The 17,193-nt window shown below is 40.1% G+C and overlaps 1 protein-coding gene across 9 annotated transcripts in view; it reads right to left on the bottom strand.

Moving 5' to 3' along the window:
- Positions 1–405: 405 nt before the first annotated feature.
- LOC110976158 (putative phospholipid-transporting ATPase IA) overlaps positions 406–17,193 on the bottom strand; it is a 37,102-nt gene continuing 20,314 nt past the window's right edge. For 5 of the 9 annotated variants that reach the window (XM_022229218.2, XM_022229215.2, XM_087133051.1 and 2 more), the window contains 17 exons: positions 16,672–16,762; positions 16,099–16,253; positions 14,892–14,974; positions 14,164–14,269; positions 12,993–13,181; positions 12,265–12,339; positions 11,631–11,753; positions 10,018–10,158; positions 9,797–9,853; positions 9,130–9,237; positions 8,249–8,337; positions 7,527–7,628; positions 7,049–7,081; positions 6,172–6,204; positions 4,420–4,511; positions 4,190–4,233; positions 406–3,694 (listed from right to left, as the gene is read on the bottom strand). In XM_022229218.2, coding sequence (XP_022084910.1) covers positions 3,623–3,694; positions 4,190–4,233; positions 4,420–4,511; positions 6,172–6,204; positions 7,049–7,081; positions 7,527–7,628; positions 8,249–8,337; positions 9,130–9,237; positions 9,797–9,853; positions 10,018–10,158; positions 11,631–11,753; positions 12,265–12,339; positions 12,993–13,181; positions 14,164–14,269; positions 14,892–14,974; positions 16,099–16,253; positions 16,672–16,762 — 1,593 coding nt within the window. In that variant the 3' untranslated portion in view covers positions 406–3,622. The remainder of the gene's footprint in view (positions 3,695–4,189; positions 4,234–4,419; positions 4,512–6,171; positions 6,205–7,048; positions 7,082–7,526; positions 7,629–8,248; positions 8,338–9,129; positions 9,238–9,796; positions 9,854–10,017; positions 10,159–11,630; positions 11,754–12,264; positions 12,340–12,992; positions 13,182–14,163; positions 14,270–14,891; positions 14,975–16,098; positions 16,254–16,671; positions 16,763–17,193) is intronic. The other 4 variants (XM_087133053.1, XM_022229216.2, XM_022229217.2 and 1 more) reach the window with 3 other exon arrangements.

Here is a 17,193-nt window from a genome sequence, read left to right as displayed (position 1 = left end):
GATATTATTCAATTTATGGTTGCAAGCTCATGGCTCATTCAAGCCATTTTCCTGCTGTGATCAGTAACCCGAGAAGTTTATCCACACTAACAAATAGTCTTATGAACTAGAAAAACACGTTCAAATGTACTGAAAGTTACACAGTTGAGTTATTTGAGTGGCCAATGGGGGGGATTTAGTGAAGGGTGAAAATGAGATGTAGAACATTCTCATTCAACCCAACCTTTTGTTTTTCAACAGGTGTTCCAGTAGCATCCAAGAGTGGAAAAGGAGACCTGTAAATTGAAAAAAGGGGGTGACAAAGTTTTGAAAATCGAAAGATTCCCTGTTAAAAACCGAGCAGCACACTACAGCACCAATGTAATTCTACTCAGTGATGTTAATGAAACAAGACGCACAAGAGCATGCAATCTTTGCAGACATTAATTTATTTGACACTTTTTGCACAATCTGAAACATCTACAGTGTTCTGTTACATTCGTATATCTCTTAACAATGTTACAAATTAATCCGGAGATAACAATGATTAGGATTTTACATGACCTGCATTATACGTGGAGCACAAGGCTCTCAGTGGCATAAATAAGATTACAATTCTTATATTTCATTGATGCTATGAACAATGACGATGGGACATTACTATATAAAAGCTCATCTGTTACACAAATATGGAAAGTTGAATTTCTTGTTGACATTTTGATAGGTATTGTTTCCTAGTGGTAACTTTAAAAAGAAAACTACAAAGGTATACATTGGAACTATGGGTGTGATGCGTGAAAAAGGCTAAATGAATTTTATATCAGCTGCAAAAAGTGCACCAAAATTAGATTTTAATGTTCTTCTGACTGCTCATCTTGGTTAAACTGGAAAAAAACAGGAATGTACCTTTGTACTTGAGAATCAAAAGTCACACTGTACAAACAATATGAAAGGCAAAATTGCACTTCAAACAAAAAAATGGGCATAGATATGTACATCAGATAATCTCTTGGAAAATACAAATCCTTTCTTAACATAATGCCTGAAAATATATTACTGGGGTCTTTTAATGCAATAGCAGCTGAACTGAAGGCTTGGGGATCTCAGAAGCAAAACCACATAGCATGCGTTCAATATCTTGCTTTGAAGACATAAGTGAAAGGGACAATGTATTGTTGCCCAATTCAAAACTTTGCATAAGACTCCATCATGCATAAAATTTGAATAAATGAATAAAAGGGTCGAGAGAAAACCAAAACATACATGTATATACCGTTAGAAAATCTTTAATCGGTGACATAAAAAATAAGCATTATAAATAGATTTTTGTCTTGTGTGCAATGTTATTTTCTCTGGTTATTTGACCTTAGAATCATGAAGATGATTCCCAGCTCAAATCATCTCTTTGCTCCTTTATGCATGGGCTGCATAAAAATGAAATACAAAGAATAAATGTAAACAAGAAGAATATCAGTAAAATTCTAATTTGGGGTTACATTTAACCATTGCAAGTGTTTAATGTTAAATAAGCTCACATTTGTGCTTTGAGAGAGCAGGATTGGAATTTTAAGAAATTAAGTGGTTTTGTATAACAAACAAGATGGAGAAGAGTACTGTGTCAGGTCCCTTATGTAAACTGGTACAAGGTTCAGCCATGACATAATGACTTCCTCTGGCAAGAGTAAGATTTTGCATACGAAATTCAAGTTCATATCTTCTACCCTTGTACCATACTTCCCTGTTGGTAGGACCCAAAATGGTTGGTTTCAGTTCAAACACCCTGGATTCTTGGCCTTGAACTGGGAATTTCGTCACCCTGGCAGTTAAATAAATGCTACAAATCTGGTTGATTTTAGGCTAAGACATATTTAGATGGTTGTTAAATCTATACTTTTGTATGTACAACTCACAGTTTAAATCATCTAAGATTACGTGCAGCTCTGAATAACAGACAAAATGATCCTACTCCTGTACTTCATTCAAGTTTGTACAAATCATACTATATTATATTCTTACATCTCAAATCAAATTGTATGCACACATTCTACAGAAACAATTTCACATTTCCCACAATATTTCTAATCTTAAATAGTTGCCACATTTCAGGCAGGAAATATTAGTCAATCGCAGGGCAGAGAAAAAACAGCAGCTGATATTGGCAGCTACAAAATCTTGAGAATACAGCAATGTCCTATTCCATGGCAAAGCATGGAACAACCCTTTTAAGATAAACGAGAAATGTCCATGCTTTGTCCATGTCTCTTACAAAACATAGAATTTCCAGCATATTTTGGAGGCATGTCCACGATGTGCTAGTGTCACTTCCACGACAGTGTCCAAGGTTTCCCCTCTTATATGTTCACCATCACAAATGAGAACACCATTTATTGTTTAACCTTTGACCTCAGTAAACTGAATCTTTGAAGTATAAAAAGACATCACGTGCCTTTGGGCTGATTAAAAACATGGCCCCTAGGCATTACCAACATTTGTCACTCTCAAAAGTGGAAATAATCCAGCCTTGTTTCGAAACAGTATACCACAGTTTGGGGTGTTTAGAGCGAGCGGATTACCACCGGGGACAAAAGCGCTCCACCACCGCAGCGATGAGCCACACAGCACTTCTGCACGCTAATCTGGCCCCTATTGAAAAGAGGTCAGCAGTGCACTGAGCCAGGTTCGAGAACAAAAGACAGTCATATAATATCGCACAATTTGGGCTCTTTTTACAAGGCCGCGGGCCTGGCCGAAACACTCGGGCGTCAATGAAGGTCACCTGTCAACTTAGAGTAGGTTCTAAAGATTACTGCATGTGGGTATAAAACGTCTGTATATTTATTTGAATATATTTGAAGAATTTTGAAAACAGAAAAAATGATAATTATCCTGGCCCAGCATCATCAACATTGATAACTAACCATGGCGCGAAGTGGTTAACGCTTGCTGCTTTGTGCACAAATAGAAAGTAACCAACCAATCAAGGGCTGGGAAAACCAAGGGCCGTTGACGGAGTATGATCTTGATATAAGCCAATACAATGAGCAAGTCTGATAAAGAATTACATGTTAAGCACAGTTTGCCTTTTATGCTCTGATCAAATGCAGGCTAGTCAACAGTGTGAAGCTGAACTAAATGGGTAGTTATATAAGCCCAGCCAACTATATTTGGTCACATCACTAGTTACCAACTGCTGTCCATGTCACAGTGTACAGCAGGGAGCCTGGACAATGATTAGCCAATGATTAGTTTGACTAGAGACCTCTGAACTTCACTATTGGAGCCGAGGTTCAAGGTACGTCACTAACCAACAACTGGGCAACCAATGGTCCTTGAACAACCCTGTTCCTTGTTTGTACAAACAGCTGGACCTGCGCTACATGAGTGAAAAATAGATTGAACATGCACATACTGAGTAGCAATGACCAAGTTTTCATTCACAATATTCTGCTGAAGACTGCTCTGAAAATATATCACCACTGACAAGTACTTATCTAATAGTTTTCTCAGGAGGATCTCTCATACAAAACTACCACTCTAGTTTATTCTAAGATTCCTACAAGGAGTGAGTTTCAGTTAGGTAGCAGGATTGTTAACAAACTCATCTCAAAAAGGAAGTCCGGAATGGCCCTGATGTCTCATGGAATCATCGGTTTTCCTGGATCACCACTGCTCCCTGTGGACGCTTTGTTGAGTCAAAAACCCTGATGACCTCCGCCTTAGATTCAGAAAACAAGACAAGAGTTTTATAGATCACGCATAACTTTGCAGGTTACTGACTTGGCAAAGGGAGGAACTGGAAAGTACCTTTTTTTTCTGTGCCTTGTTGGATACATTTTGCAGAGTTTGTTGCAGTGGCATATACGCCTTTCTCAGATTGGCAAGACTTACTCAAGGCAAAACAAAATGTATACATTGAAGACAAAATGTAAAAAAAACAGTTAACTTCATACAGGTGTCACACAAGAATGAACATAAATTTGTCCAAAACTACGAAAATGTTGCCTTCTTGTAAGAGACTTACCAACTTACTTTTGGAATGAAACAAGTCGAAAGATATTTTCTACGGGCCACTGCCACCAATTGTCTGATTGTAAAAGCAAGCTTTCCAACGTATCACCTACTCTCTGGGCTAAAGAAATAGGTCAGGGATTCTTCAAACTGAAATTTGTCAACCTGGAATACAAGAAGGACTAAATATGTTGTACGTTACCTGTGCTATGGCTCCGTGCTCCTCTTGCGAAAAGGCATATCCATCTGTAATAAAAAGCCAAATAGTTGGACAAATTTACATCATTATTGTGATCAACTCACACAAGTGAGATTAGTATGAACTAATGTGGCCACTGTGATAACGTACAAAGGAAATGGCCAATGCCTCTCTTTTCCAATTTTACTGATATTTTAACAATGGTCATAAATGTTTGCTACATCCTGACTTACGCTGTGAGAGATCGTACTGTTCCGTGACGCGTCGTGAAGAGCTGGGCGTTCTCTTAAACAACTTGTTCAGCAGTCTCGATGTCTCGGTGAAGCTGTAACAGAATCCAACAGAGACACACCATTTGTGGATACCTCTACCAATTATCAAAAGAAAACTACCGCCTCTGTCTTGATGCAAGGCTTGAGATCTGTCTGGCTTGCACATTACATGTTGTCATTTGCCCCTGATGCAAGTTGGGCAGACATGCACAGGCACATGCAGATGATGGTCAGTGTCATATTTTTCGCACCATTAAAAACGGACCACCGAGACACTCCCAGGGTTCCCAGAATTGCATGCAAAATGTACACAAATACAGAGAAATGCAAATTGTTTGACAATCTGTGGGCCAACAGACATTGTCCTGAAAAATTAGTTAATCATTTAAATGAACTAACAGCTGAAAAAACGTTCATGGAAGGGAACAAGACACTTGTATGGTATCAGGCAATGTTTACTGAGTGGCATGAAGCGATGTAAACATGGATTATGTAACACACAAATGTTTGGGGTTATGAATGGGCATGAAATGACAAGACCATGCTATTTCCATGAAGGTGGCACACTAGATCAGTGCAAGTAACATCACTGCAGTTATTTTCAGTAAATGTTACTCGTTACTACATAGGTTGCAAGGTGATTACATAAGAGGCTATTCAATTAAAGCTTGCCATTACAGTCTCTGTTTGAATCTATTAACCCTAACCGCCAAGCATTTGTTTGGCTTACAGTACTCAGTACTGCGATGTACTAAGTGGTAGCCTGAGCCTGAAGGACCTAGTGCTACAAATTACTACTTCTGGCTAGGTTCCTTCCATTGTTACTCGTACAGAGAACAATAAAGCCATAGTGCCACAGTACTGTATGGTACATTGTCTTTTCTATTGTATTTTATGGCTTCAGAGAACAATACGGTCATGCCTTCTTACAAGCGGCAGCACTGATTACTACATTTGACTGCAAGTAGTAATTTGTAGTATTATGTAGGGTTAGGGTTAATGCAGAAGACCCAGGCCGCCAGGTGAAATCTGGCCAGGTTGTATGATGTGCCGTTGGCCCGCTAAACTTCACAACCCAAGTAAAGAGTACGGCCAACAGGAGCTGAAGTACCACGCGACCATAACGTTTATGAGATCGGCCACCACTGCAGTAGTTTAAAGTTTGGTGTGCAACCAGACATCCTGGGGAACTGGACGAGGAGGCTTCTATTAGCTTGTAAAACAAGCATGAATTCTTTATCAAATGGCACAACGGTCACCACTTGTGCAACGTCTTATCATACCAATCTTTCCACTTTAGTGGAGATTTGAATTAATGCCAACTATTCTACTGTATGTAGCACCATAGTCTTTGCCAATGGCAATGGCAGATGTACATTAGATCATGTGGGTTAGTGAGAGCAACCTATAAACCGGGTATGCATTGTACTCAAATGATACAATTTTTCACAAACCATGCACAGATTAGTGTTTGCGCTTACAAATTCTTGAACATCCTCCATCCATCTTACAAGATCAAAAGATAATTCTTTGTGCTACAATTCATTTCTGCTACAATCTTGAAAGTTAATTGCCCTCTACTTATCCCAGAGGTGAACAAAAAGTCCTACCATTCATGAATACACACATGCCATTAATGAATACATTCCCAGTCAGGTATGGAGCGCCAACGTGCCAAAATTTCACTTTCTTGGAAACCCTCTCTTATCTTACCCATGCGCTGCCTTGCCGCCAATTGCATGTAATCTAAGAAAAGTCAATTAAAAAAATCTCAAATCTACTTACTTCGAGAATGACTAATCAGGCCAAATAAGGAGAAAACTTCCAAACACCTCCAGAAACATTTTACAGATGGTTTTCAACTGTTTTTAAAACAACTGATTTGTGCATTCTGCACTAGCAATAACCTCAATATTCAGTGTTACAGAAAAGTTCTGTTGCATAATGCATTTGCCATGCTTCTGTGAGAAAAACCCATCAAGGACAAATTTTGTCAGGCTCAATGAACATTTTCAGGTGAGCCGTTTCTAAAAAGTACACAATGGAACAAGACAATATCAAATGAAGCAAACCATTCAGCCTTTTTCTGGTGCTGAATTTGGAACTGTAAGGTGCGCGGATGCGTAAAATGCCATTGTGTCATTCACCACCATTTATGAAAAAGAATCGGTGTAAAATTACTGACGTATTTGCCTATGCATTGCGACATGCTATGGAATACAGGCTGCTGCATAAGATGCCATTGTGACTTTCTGTGTTGGGACAAATGCACTTGCATGCTGAAAATGTAAACACTTGCTAGCAATTGTAATCTCTGCTACTTTTTGAGGTGGGCTGCAAGATTCCAAATTGGGTAAAACAGTGAAGAAGTGAAACAGTCGCAGGTTAAGAGGAGATGTAGAGTACATAGGCAATAGAGACATAGGTAACTGTGACCATGGAAATTGCAAGCTCGATGGGAGTTCAGCGTTGAACCAACCCGGAGGAAAACTTGTGACCTTTCCCAGAATTCATCAGTACCTCTGTGCGGCGGTGCAGTATGATGGAGTGTTTGTGCTCGTCAGTGATTTCTGATTAATGTTCATCTTACCCATGTGAAGCTTTAGTAGATATAGCATGAATACTAATTGTATTCCAATTATTGAAAAAAAAATGAATGAGCAAAGTCAATACTAAAATTTGACAAAATGTGATTTGAAAATTGTCACACTTTTGAGTATAAATTGGTCATAAAAACGGCAAAGAGAAGGAACTAGCACAATTCAACGAGGAGAAAGGTTGCATGATTTGAGCTTCATTGTAATCTGGTACGTTTCTATAAATATTTAAAAAACTTTTTTTGATGTTCAACAGGGTATTTCTGAGTTACCTTTTTGTTGATAAAAGAAAATGCAATGTAAGTAAAACCTTCACTAGTTAACGTGTCAGTTTATTAGTATACCAGCTTTCCTTTTAGTTTATTTCCTTACTGTTACATCATGTGATGAATGTTATGACAAATTAAACAATCAATAAACTCTAGTAACCCCCAAACTGAAATATGGAACAGTCCAATGGTCATGACAAACCTCTTTTTGACAGACCGCTGGATTATGGCAGTAGGGTCAATATGCTTGACCTCAGCTTCCTTGACCTCCTCAGCGAGGCTCTTGAAAAGAGTTCGTTTGAACCTGAACCAGATGAAGAAACATGAACTTCAAATTTTGCAAAATGGGCACAGAATTTGCAAAGAATCATCCTTGTTATGAAAATGTCATAAAACTGTGGAAGTACTTGTGAATATTTATGTCAGCACTTTAAGAATGCTAGAATTTCTATAAGAGGCATAAAAATTCTTATTGTACATCATAAAAGGAAAAATAGTTTTTTGATAGTATCCCATATATCATCTATGGTCGAAGGAATTCTATGGCTTTTCGAAGCATTAAAGATAAAAACAGACCCAAAACATAATTACTTCATGCTTTGTTTACAGGGGGGCTGGATCGTATCTGATATCACTACCACAGGGAAGCATACAAGAAAACAGTTTGATGTCATTATATTATTGGTCTATTTATCTAAGCAGTACTTTGTAGTTTAGATGATTTTACATAGTTAACTTGTACTCTCTCCTTTCTTTCATCTAAGAACAGTCACAATGACGGCCAGTGTATCTAGGTTAAAAACTTAACCTAAACAGCAACTTCACGTGTTACATTTGTATCTCCACATCATCTCATGAGCGTTAAGCTAAAAGCTCTTTCCACAGGCAGTAACACAGGTGCAAATGATAAACAGGTTTTCTTACGCTTTCCAGGCTACGTCACGCCATAAAGCGACGACAGGAATGAGGAAGAGAAGCATCCAGAAAATGCCACAAGCAAGCACCATGTGGGCCTAGAGGAGCGCAACAGAAAATGGAAACTTGTTGAGTGCAGTGTGGTATTTGAGTGCTTCTGCAGCACCAAAGTCACTGCCAAATATGTCATTGGAAAGATGGGACCAAAGCCTGAGAACATGGACATTTGATGAGAAATACACAAAGGTAACAGTGCAAAATAAATGTAAGACTTCAGACACTCCCAGTTTCGTCAACAATAATAAGTTTTAAGGGCAACAGTACTCCGAAGGACATGGCTCAGTACTTTTGTCATAAAAAGTTCATTTTTATTAAACCTTTATTCTCATGTTACCAGTTCAATATTTGGCAGTGAACTCGATACTCAAAAACTACTTGACTACAACACTGATTTGGTGTGGTTAGTAACAGCGCTGAATCAGAATTCTGCCAAGAACTCTTGGCAACCACGAGAATGACCAAGTTCATTCTTTCAAAGAAGCAAGGTCATTCAAGAACAAAGCACGCAAATAGCAACATGCTCAAGGCGTGTGAGTCTGCAGACAACCGTGCTGATGAGGCCATCCTTTATGCATGTTTTTGCTGTTACCGAATGACCTCTGCTTCATTTTGAGCATGCACTGTTGGAATACCAAACTCCTTTCAGGTGGAGATTTTATTTTCGTTGCTACTGCTAGTTACAGTTGTATCTTTTAACCTTAAGCCACACACTTTTGTTTTATGCATGTGGAAACAACCATCACTGTTTTGCTTTTCACCGGGGGGGGGAAGGGGTAACTTGACAACAAGAAGATGTGGAAGAGCTGAATAATTGTGGTGCTGTCTCTCACCTGTCCAGTCATGTCGGAGGCCATCTTGACGGCGGGGAATAAAGCCGAGTAGATGCCGAGGAAGATGAACCAGGCGATGATGCTAAACCACATGGAGAAGTGGACGGGCTGCAAGGGATATCCAAGACGATAATAAAATTGTTGGTTAATCAAGACTTTTTGATGAAGTGCTGCACGTAACTCATTGGTAGGGTAATTACAAAGATGACAGGTGGGATTCGGAACCTGCAACCTCCGAAAAAACTTGCCAGTGCCCTACCAACTGAGCTACCAAGCCGTGTTCGTGGCTCCTCTAATTGTGTCAGTGCGTTTGTTCGGGGGTTCTAGACAGAAGCCATAGTCCTGTACTCAACACAGCCAAGGATCTTGCCCAAAGTTGAGAGTTGAGACACCGGCAAAATCAGCAACATCGCTAATGTGGAAGGCGGTAAGCAGGGATCTCCATGAGTGGATGTGGCTTTTTTGAATTCAAAATGTCAAATAAACCATGTAGGAAAAATGACTGGGCCCTTGCACAACATTTATAACACAAAGATGAACAAAGAAATTTTAAAGTAATGCACACCGCGACAATCTCTTGGCAGTTCAACTAATATTCTAACGTCTGACATGCTAATGAGGCTGATGAGTGCTGTTCAACTCAAATCAATCTCCAATCTTCACTCACCCAGCTCCAGGCATCCATTGTTAGACCCGCTTTCAAGGTGACTACAATAAGCACATACTGCAACAGAAAGGGAAAAAGTTAAGGATTTTTTCTGTCAAGACAAAAAACAGAGACATAATAAAACAGACGGTTTTAAGTTTCTTCAGAACGTGCCGATGACTTCAGCGAAGCAGTCTCTTGCCTTATATTGTCTGTTTAATCAAGACATGTCAGTATCTCACCGTGTATGCCATGTTCCCCATGAATAGATGCCCGCCTAGTTTGCCGTCGGGGAATGCGACATCTTGGTAGAGGGCACCAACCACAAACCAGAAGATAAGCAAGGAGTGGTAGACGGCATTGGTGGTCCACATCCAGAACACCTGGGATGAAGGTTGAGAGCATACAATCAATGTTAAGAAGATCACGCACTATTTGTTTGTGGTTGTGGAGAGTACACACTTGTTGACACACAGATGTTTTTGGGATACCAGCAGCCAATTTCACGAAATATGGCATAAGTCTTATGCCACTAATTTATGCCGTAGCTGAATAATATACTTACGTTTGATTTCACGAAAAGCTGCATAGCTGCGCCAAGATTTAATAATATCAAATTACTGCTTTTATGACGGCTGTTACTTTCCAATATCACAACAGTCATCAACCAGTTGTTGTATTACCTCCACCTGCCATTTTGAAAAAGTTTTCGTCTGTTTTCCATCAGAAAATCTTGCAGTTCTCACAGCCAAACAAGTTTTTCATTACCTTCTACAACAAAGTTGCACATTTCTCCTATTAGCCTTGAGTCCAGCAATGATGAGGCTCAACCAAACACGATAAACTAGTCAAATCATTCATTTTCATTTTGTTTGGCGCAACTCATGCCGCCTAAATTGACTGCGTAAGTTACGCCTTAAATTGTTATTTAAGTCGCGGACTTCAACAGTGCTCAGGTTTCATGAAATCACTCTTTATTTGTTGCGCAACTTACACAATAAAATGTGGCGTAAGTGGAGTTACACCATTGGATAAAGTTTTGTAATATCGGCTACAGAGTCATTACGGGTACCAATTCTTGTTCCCACAAATTTTCTAACAAAATCATTTGTCCCCTTAATGCGATAACGGCCTGGGCACCTCCTCTTCTGTTATGCACCAGACAGATCTGGTCCAACAATAAACCATTTATCAACTGAGCAAAAGCACTGTGCTTTAACCACTTGCCAGAGACTCAAAAAGCAACTTCAAATACAGCCAATTGCAACATATACTGATTCTACACTGTCATTTGGACAACATTTGTTTAAAATTTGTAACAGCCAAGTAATAATTAGCCACACTCCAAAGCTCGTCCGTGGAGAGACAGTTGCTACAACAGGCCATGTATACAAATAAACAGTCAGCCTCCACAGATGTCTGATATACCGTGTGAGTATGTATGAAACAAGTGGATTAGGAACGAATGCCCATCTGCTGACTATTAAGATTCAAAAACAAGTCCACATAATATACCAAACAGGCATCAGGTGCCTTTGAATCATATTCCATAGCACTGTGTAACTTTTATATGAGGTCTTTCTCTCTATTAGCATATCCCCAAAACTAAGCCAACAATATGCAATTGTATAAGGTTGCGAACTTGCGGTTGTATACATGTAGCAGTTGGTAACGTATAGAGTATACAGAAACCATCCAAGTATCAAAGTTTAAACCAAAACTCATACAAAAGAATATAAGTGAGCACACACAGCTTACACTTCATAGCACTTTTTCTTATCGCAGGGGTTTGGTCTACAGGGCATTTATGGACGTGCAGGTTGGCTCTGCACAGAATGAGTCGAACTCCACCAACCTTGGAGTTGAAGTACTCCGAGTTCTGGGAAGGCTTGTAGAGCTGGGGGAATCGCTGCATGCTCTCCACGCTGATATTACGATCAAAGAGACCAATGGCAAATGGAGGCAAAGCAGTGAAGGCCTAGGGCAAAAGATGAAGGGAGATAAAGCCAATCAGTGGTTTACAGATGACTTCCGGAGCGAATTCACCTGGCAACATTTATCTGCAAAAGAGTGAGCTTAAGATTTCCCAGACACTTTAGGCAAGACGTACATTTCACATTATGTTTTTACATTCGCAACTTGTACATACTTTCTACTGTGAGTCATGTTTCCTAATGTGTATTCGATTTTGTTCTTGTCTTTGTTTGTTTGGTAGCCTGAACCACATGCTTTATTGTGTGTAGTATTATAGAATGGCAGGCCTTACACAAGCTTTCTTTTTTTTTGTAATATTTATAATGAGAAGAGGAAATACTAAAAAATAATAAAAATTAAAAAAAGATATGGACGACGATGAAACACCCTGACTTTTTACTGTACGCATCCAAACAAGTTGGCCAACTGAACAACCTGAAAAGGAACAGGTTGTGCCTGGAGATAACAGCGGATGCCTAATCAATTTATTCCATTTCTCATTTGGTCCGACTCACCAAGTTGTAGATGCCGATGCACCACTGGTTGAACAGGATTTGTCCTGACCAGCCATTCACAATGGCAAACCAGAACTGCAGGAGAAAAAAATACAAAGAATACTTGATGAAACTGGCCAGAAACAAAATGCTGGATTGCTACAGCTGACAACTGGAGACACCACTCTGCATGTATGGGCAAAGGGTTACTCCAATCCTCACCAGCTTCTTCATTAGATGCTCGTTTGGAAAACACATCTTATTTGCAAAAGACTGTGGTGTTTCTGGTGTTCTCTTTCGAAATGGTCACTCTTGAGAACAGACAAATCCCGACGAAAGCCATGAGTCTTACTTTTACAAGCACTTTTTCTTCCTACTGGAGTGTTCCAAGCATAGTTAATTTCATTAAAGCTAAAAGGCTAAAAGCAAGCAAAGCATACAAAATTTAAACCACTCTATTTTCTATTGAGGTTAACTTAACATTCCAAATATTCAAATGTCCCTAAAAATTTGTATAACTACTTCTCAGTAAAATGCAAAGTTTGTGGTTTTTTTCCACAAAAACTTTTTTCGCCAGCTGGGACACACAAAGCTTCCTCAGGTAAACAAGCAACACTACACAACCGCTATTTCATGTTCTTTGTCAAACTTTAAAAGCCTGGTGGACTGTGCACAGCCTGTGCTTTGGACAGCATCTCCTCAACGGTGAATCTGATCTAACTTGGGGCTCATCCAACTTTCGTACTCACCTCCATGATGTAGAGGCAGATATTTTTATAGAAGGAATACAGGATGACCTTGGACAGGCGGTTGTAGCTCCACACGCCGTGCACCAGCATGAGCTTGTGGAGGAAGCGGAACTGAGCGATGGAGTAGTCGGAGCAGTTGGCTGCCTGGAGACCCTCACGGCCGCTGATGCCTATACCCACATCAGCAGCCTGGTAACAAGGAGAGGAAAAGGTAAGGTAGGTGTGAGTGGTAAATTTCGCTTTTTGTCAAAGTTTTAAAGCGACTTGAAGAAAAACTGAGCTGGGACGGGGGAGTCAAGCTTTAGAATGCCGCTATAATGTCATGACAACTAGATATGAATTTCATGCGAGTTTGGGTAAATTCCTGTTCTGACTAATAGCTTTGCAGGCTTTGAATTGCCTGACGGGCACGGCAATCGGTGCCCTCCCATTTGGCTGTGGTGCCTCCAAAAAGGGATCATGTTTCAGCGCCAAGATGGTAGTGTCCTTTTTTTTCTCTAGGGCCGTAGTGCCCTACACTTGCATATCGACACAGAAAGCGACATACACATCGTTCCATGATCGTTCACATTCAACCGGAACACCGCGCTGCGCCACCCAAATGCATGGCATGCATGCATATGCAGGGCGTGCGTGCACTGTGTGTATGTGGGAATATCGTACACTCAGCCCGCCGCGCACCGGCGGCCCGGCCCGGCCCGCGCCATGCACACTACATGATCGCAAGCGCAGCACAGTCAGTGTTGCAAGGCAACACCCACCGGCCTATCCAACAACTTAACATAACAGCGCATGCCCAAGCCAAGCATTTTAATGTACCATGCAATAATGTTAGTCTAGAACAAGTGCCCATCAATGTGTACGCGTGTTAACGGTATATCGAGAGCTTCACTTTTTTCATGCACACAGGACAATTGTATGGTCGTGGTAGTATTTTAACTAACACCACAATGTAGTGTTTGCAGTTTAGTGCCACGTGCCCCGTGCAATCCGAACTGTACATACATGACATCGATTGGGACTACTTCATTCTCACGTACGTTACTGTGTGCAAAATCACTCAGCTGACTGGCCATGCTGGCCTGGCCAGTTTTTGTGGTAGGCAAAATGCCGAGGAAAAAAACAGTTGCAGTCAAAATGGGCCGAATTTTCAGCATTAATGTGTCCATACCTGTATCATGCCGACATCGTTGGCACCATCCCCTATGGCCAGGGTGACCACCTTGACGCTCTGCTTGACCAGTTCAACTAATTCCGCCTTCTGCCGTGGGGTGACCCTTAAACAGAATATTAAATAGGTACAGATAGTCACAAAGAAAATGAAAGTTTTCTAGTGACAAGTGACAAAGTCTAAAAGAAAGTGTTTCAGTTGCATGTAGCATTAGTTGGTACATGACCTTTGAGTGGAAGAGCAAAGGGAACTATTCTCGATGTCAGTCTACGAAAGAAAAGTTCATGCTCCCATGTGCGTCAGCCCGTGCACTGGGCACATATGCCGACGAAGAAAGTTAGCATCTTAGCTGACACGGCTTGGAAAAAAACTAAGATTTCACGAGTCCAGAATGCCTGATCCTCATAATATAGGTGTCCAAATTACCGCAAGACATCAGAGGAGACACTTAAGAAGATTCAGCACAACAAACAAATCCACTGCAACAATAACGTGCAGGGGGATCCCCCACTGGCTCTAGTAGGATCAAAAAACCGATGTAAATGAAGACCATTTTTTGTGACCATCACTTGTGTTCATATTGATACCCAAGGACGGGATGAGGACTGAGGATCAGTTTCAACACTTGTACTTTTTCTCACTACGGACACAAAAAACCCATATACCAATATGCACTCCAGCACGGGCCCGGTAAAATGATTTGATTCGTTCTATAAAATGCCTCTCACCGGCAACATATAACTGCTTTGCATGACATGGCCAACTCCAGGAAATCCTTCCTCATGTCAAAGTCCAGAGCAAACATCAAGGTCTGTGAACGGAAAGGTGGGGGGAGTCAAAAAGATGTGAGAGACTGTATGTTCTTCATTTAGGAATACTAGGAGGTATTTTGAATATACATTTACATTTATTTCAATGCTGCCATAGTTCATCAAAGGGTAATACAATGATATAATCACACTGACACATCATGTGCAATGTATAGAGATATGACAGTTAATTTAAATTGAACTTTAACCTACGGCAACATCTAGGTCTGGAGTGAAGCAACAACTTTTGTTCTCCAGCCTACGGTCAGACAAACAGACGAGAGACACACATGAAGACAAAGCACAAAAAAAGATGTAAGATAATAATCAATGCCATTATTACCCCCATTACGATGTTTTGGTATGTAATTAGAAAGGAACGTTTAAGTTTTCTTGTATAACTATGAAGAGTGTCCGATGATTTGAGAGAATCGTCCAGACTATTCCAATATATAGGGACACATTGGACAACACTGTTTTTGGACAAAGAAGTTCTACAAAAGCTAATATAATGTTTGTGACTGGTTGTACTGTGAGTATTATAGGAATGAATATTTCAGGTTAATGTAAAACATGAATTGAAACAAGAAGTTAATGCATGATGAATATATTTATACATAAATTTGCCCAAGTTGAATACATAAATTTGCCTAAGTTTACATCCAAGTCAGTGAGTCTCAGTAGTTTCAAATTAGCAAACATGTGTCCAGAGAGTTAAAAACCCCACAAAACCCAACATAAGCCATCGTGGCACACTGTTGTCATTTTACAAGGTTTCCTTGCATACCTATTCCTTCAAATACACATGGATCAAAATCCTCTAGGCAGTTTTAGAGGATTCTGTTGGATTGGGGAAGGTAAAGCCTAGACAATCTTATCTTCCATTGGGCTTGATGACCCTTCAATCTTGACACAGAATATGCTGTTGGCTTTTGGCAGAGTGATGGATCTTGGAGGATTGTGTAAGGTTCCGAGGAAGAATACTTTGTCACTCAAGGATGACAGAAGTCATTTCTGTGTCATTTGGGTGGTGCACCAACACTCCATTTCAGTGACTTTGTTAGGTTTCTGAAATCTACTTCAAATTGTCTAACTTTGCTCTGTGAAGCTGAGTATAAATGTCTACCTTGCCATCGATGATGAGGCCCACGTCATTTTGCTTGCCCAGGTCTTCCCCGAATGTTTGAATGTGTCTTTGAAGGGTCTCTCTGGTGTCGTCGTGGGAACTTTCATTGATCACGAGCAACGGCATGTTCTGGGTCAACAGCTTACAGGAATAACCTACAAGGAGAGTGAGGGGATTATTTGTTACAACTTTGGTCATCAACATCATCAGGCTATCAAAGCAGATCTAAAAGGTTGGACAAATCCATGTGACCTCATGATTCATTGCAAACTCTGTGATCGTGTGGCACACATCTGATATGTGAACTTGCAAGTGTTAAACCCATTTTACCTGCGAGCAAGTCTTACAGTAAAAATTTTGTGGCATGTACTTCGCTTTGAAGTCCTGCCTCAAGAATGAAAATCTTCTTTACACTTACGTTCTCTCGCACATTGGTTGGGTTTGCCTCGTCACAATGTACAGGAAAGCAAATTTAAGTCAATCCATTAAGTCAAGGTTATTTGCTTGGACTCGTGACGAGTGCTGTTACAATGAAATTCACCCTCTAGAAATTCAATGCTGAACAGTACCTACCAACATTGATAGCTGTTTCCTGTTTGTCTCCAGTGAGCACCCACAGTTTAATGTCTGCCTTCATCAACAAGTCAATGGTCTCTGGGACACCCTAATGATAAGTTAAAAAGTAAAAAATTCACCTCGTCAACACAGACTATTCGTGAAAAAGCAAAGGAACACTGCTGGCAGGAGCAGGTCTCAGTACAAAGTTTAGTTGGACAAGCTCAACTGGAAGGAACATTTTTCATGATTCGTGCTTTCTTTTGATCACAGAACTTATTCCCATTTTCAAGCCATGTTTCCTGGATTTATTTTGTAAATTTTACAATCTTTTCTTTTTTAATTTCAACCACATCCAACAGCAACCAAATTGCCAATGACAGGATAAATGGGATGCTGCCTTTTTTATATTGCACTATGTCCCAATCCTACCTTGCCATATGCTTGAAATGCAGCTTAGGACATGCAGGCAAGTTTTTCCACAAATCTCAAGTTATTCATTAGAGTAGACAGGTATTAATTTTTATTTTAATGCTTTAA

Source organism: Acanthaster planci, linkage group LG02, assembly GCF_054643075.1.
Source record: "Acanthaster planci isolate LZ-2023a linkage group LG02, COTS_SCS, whole genome shotgun sequence".
NCBI lineage: Eukaryota > Metazoa > Echinodermata > Asteroidea > Valvatida > Acanthasteridae > Acanthaster > Acanthaster planci.
Note: the sequence above shows the minus strand (reverse complement) of the source record. Positions and strands in the feature narration are given on the sequence as shown.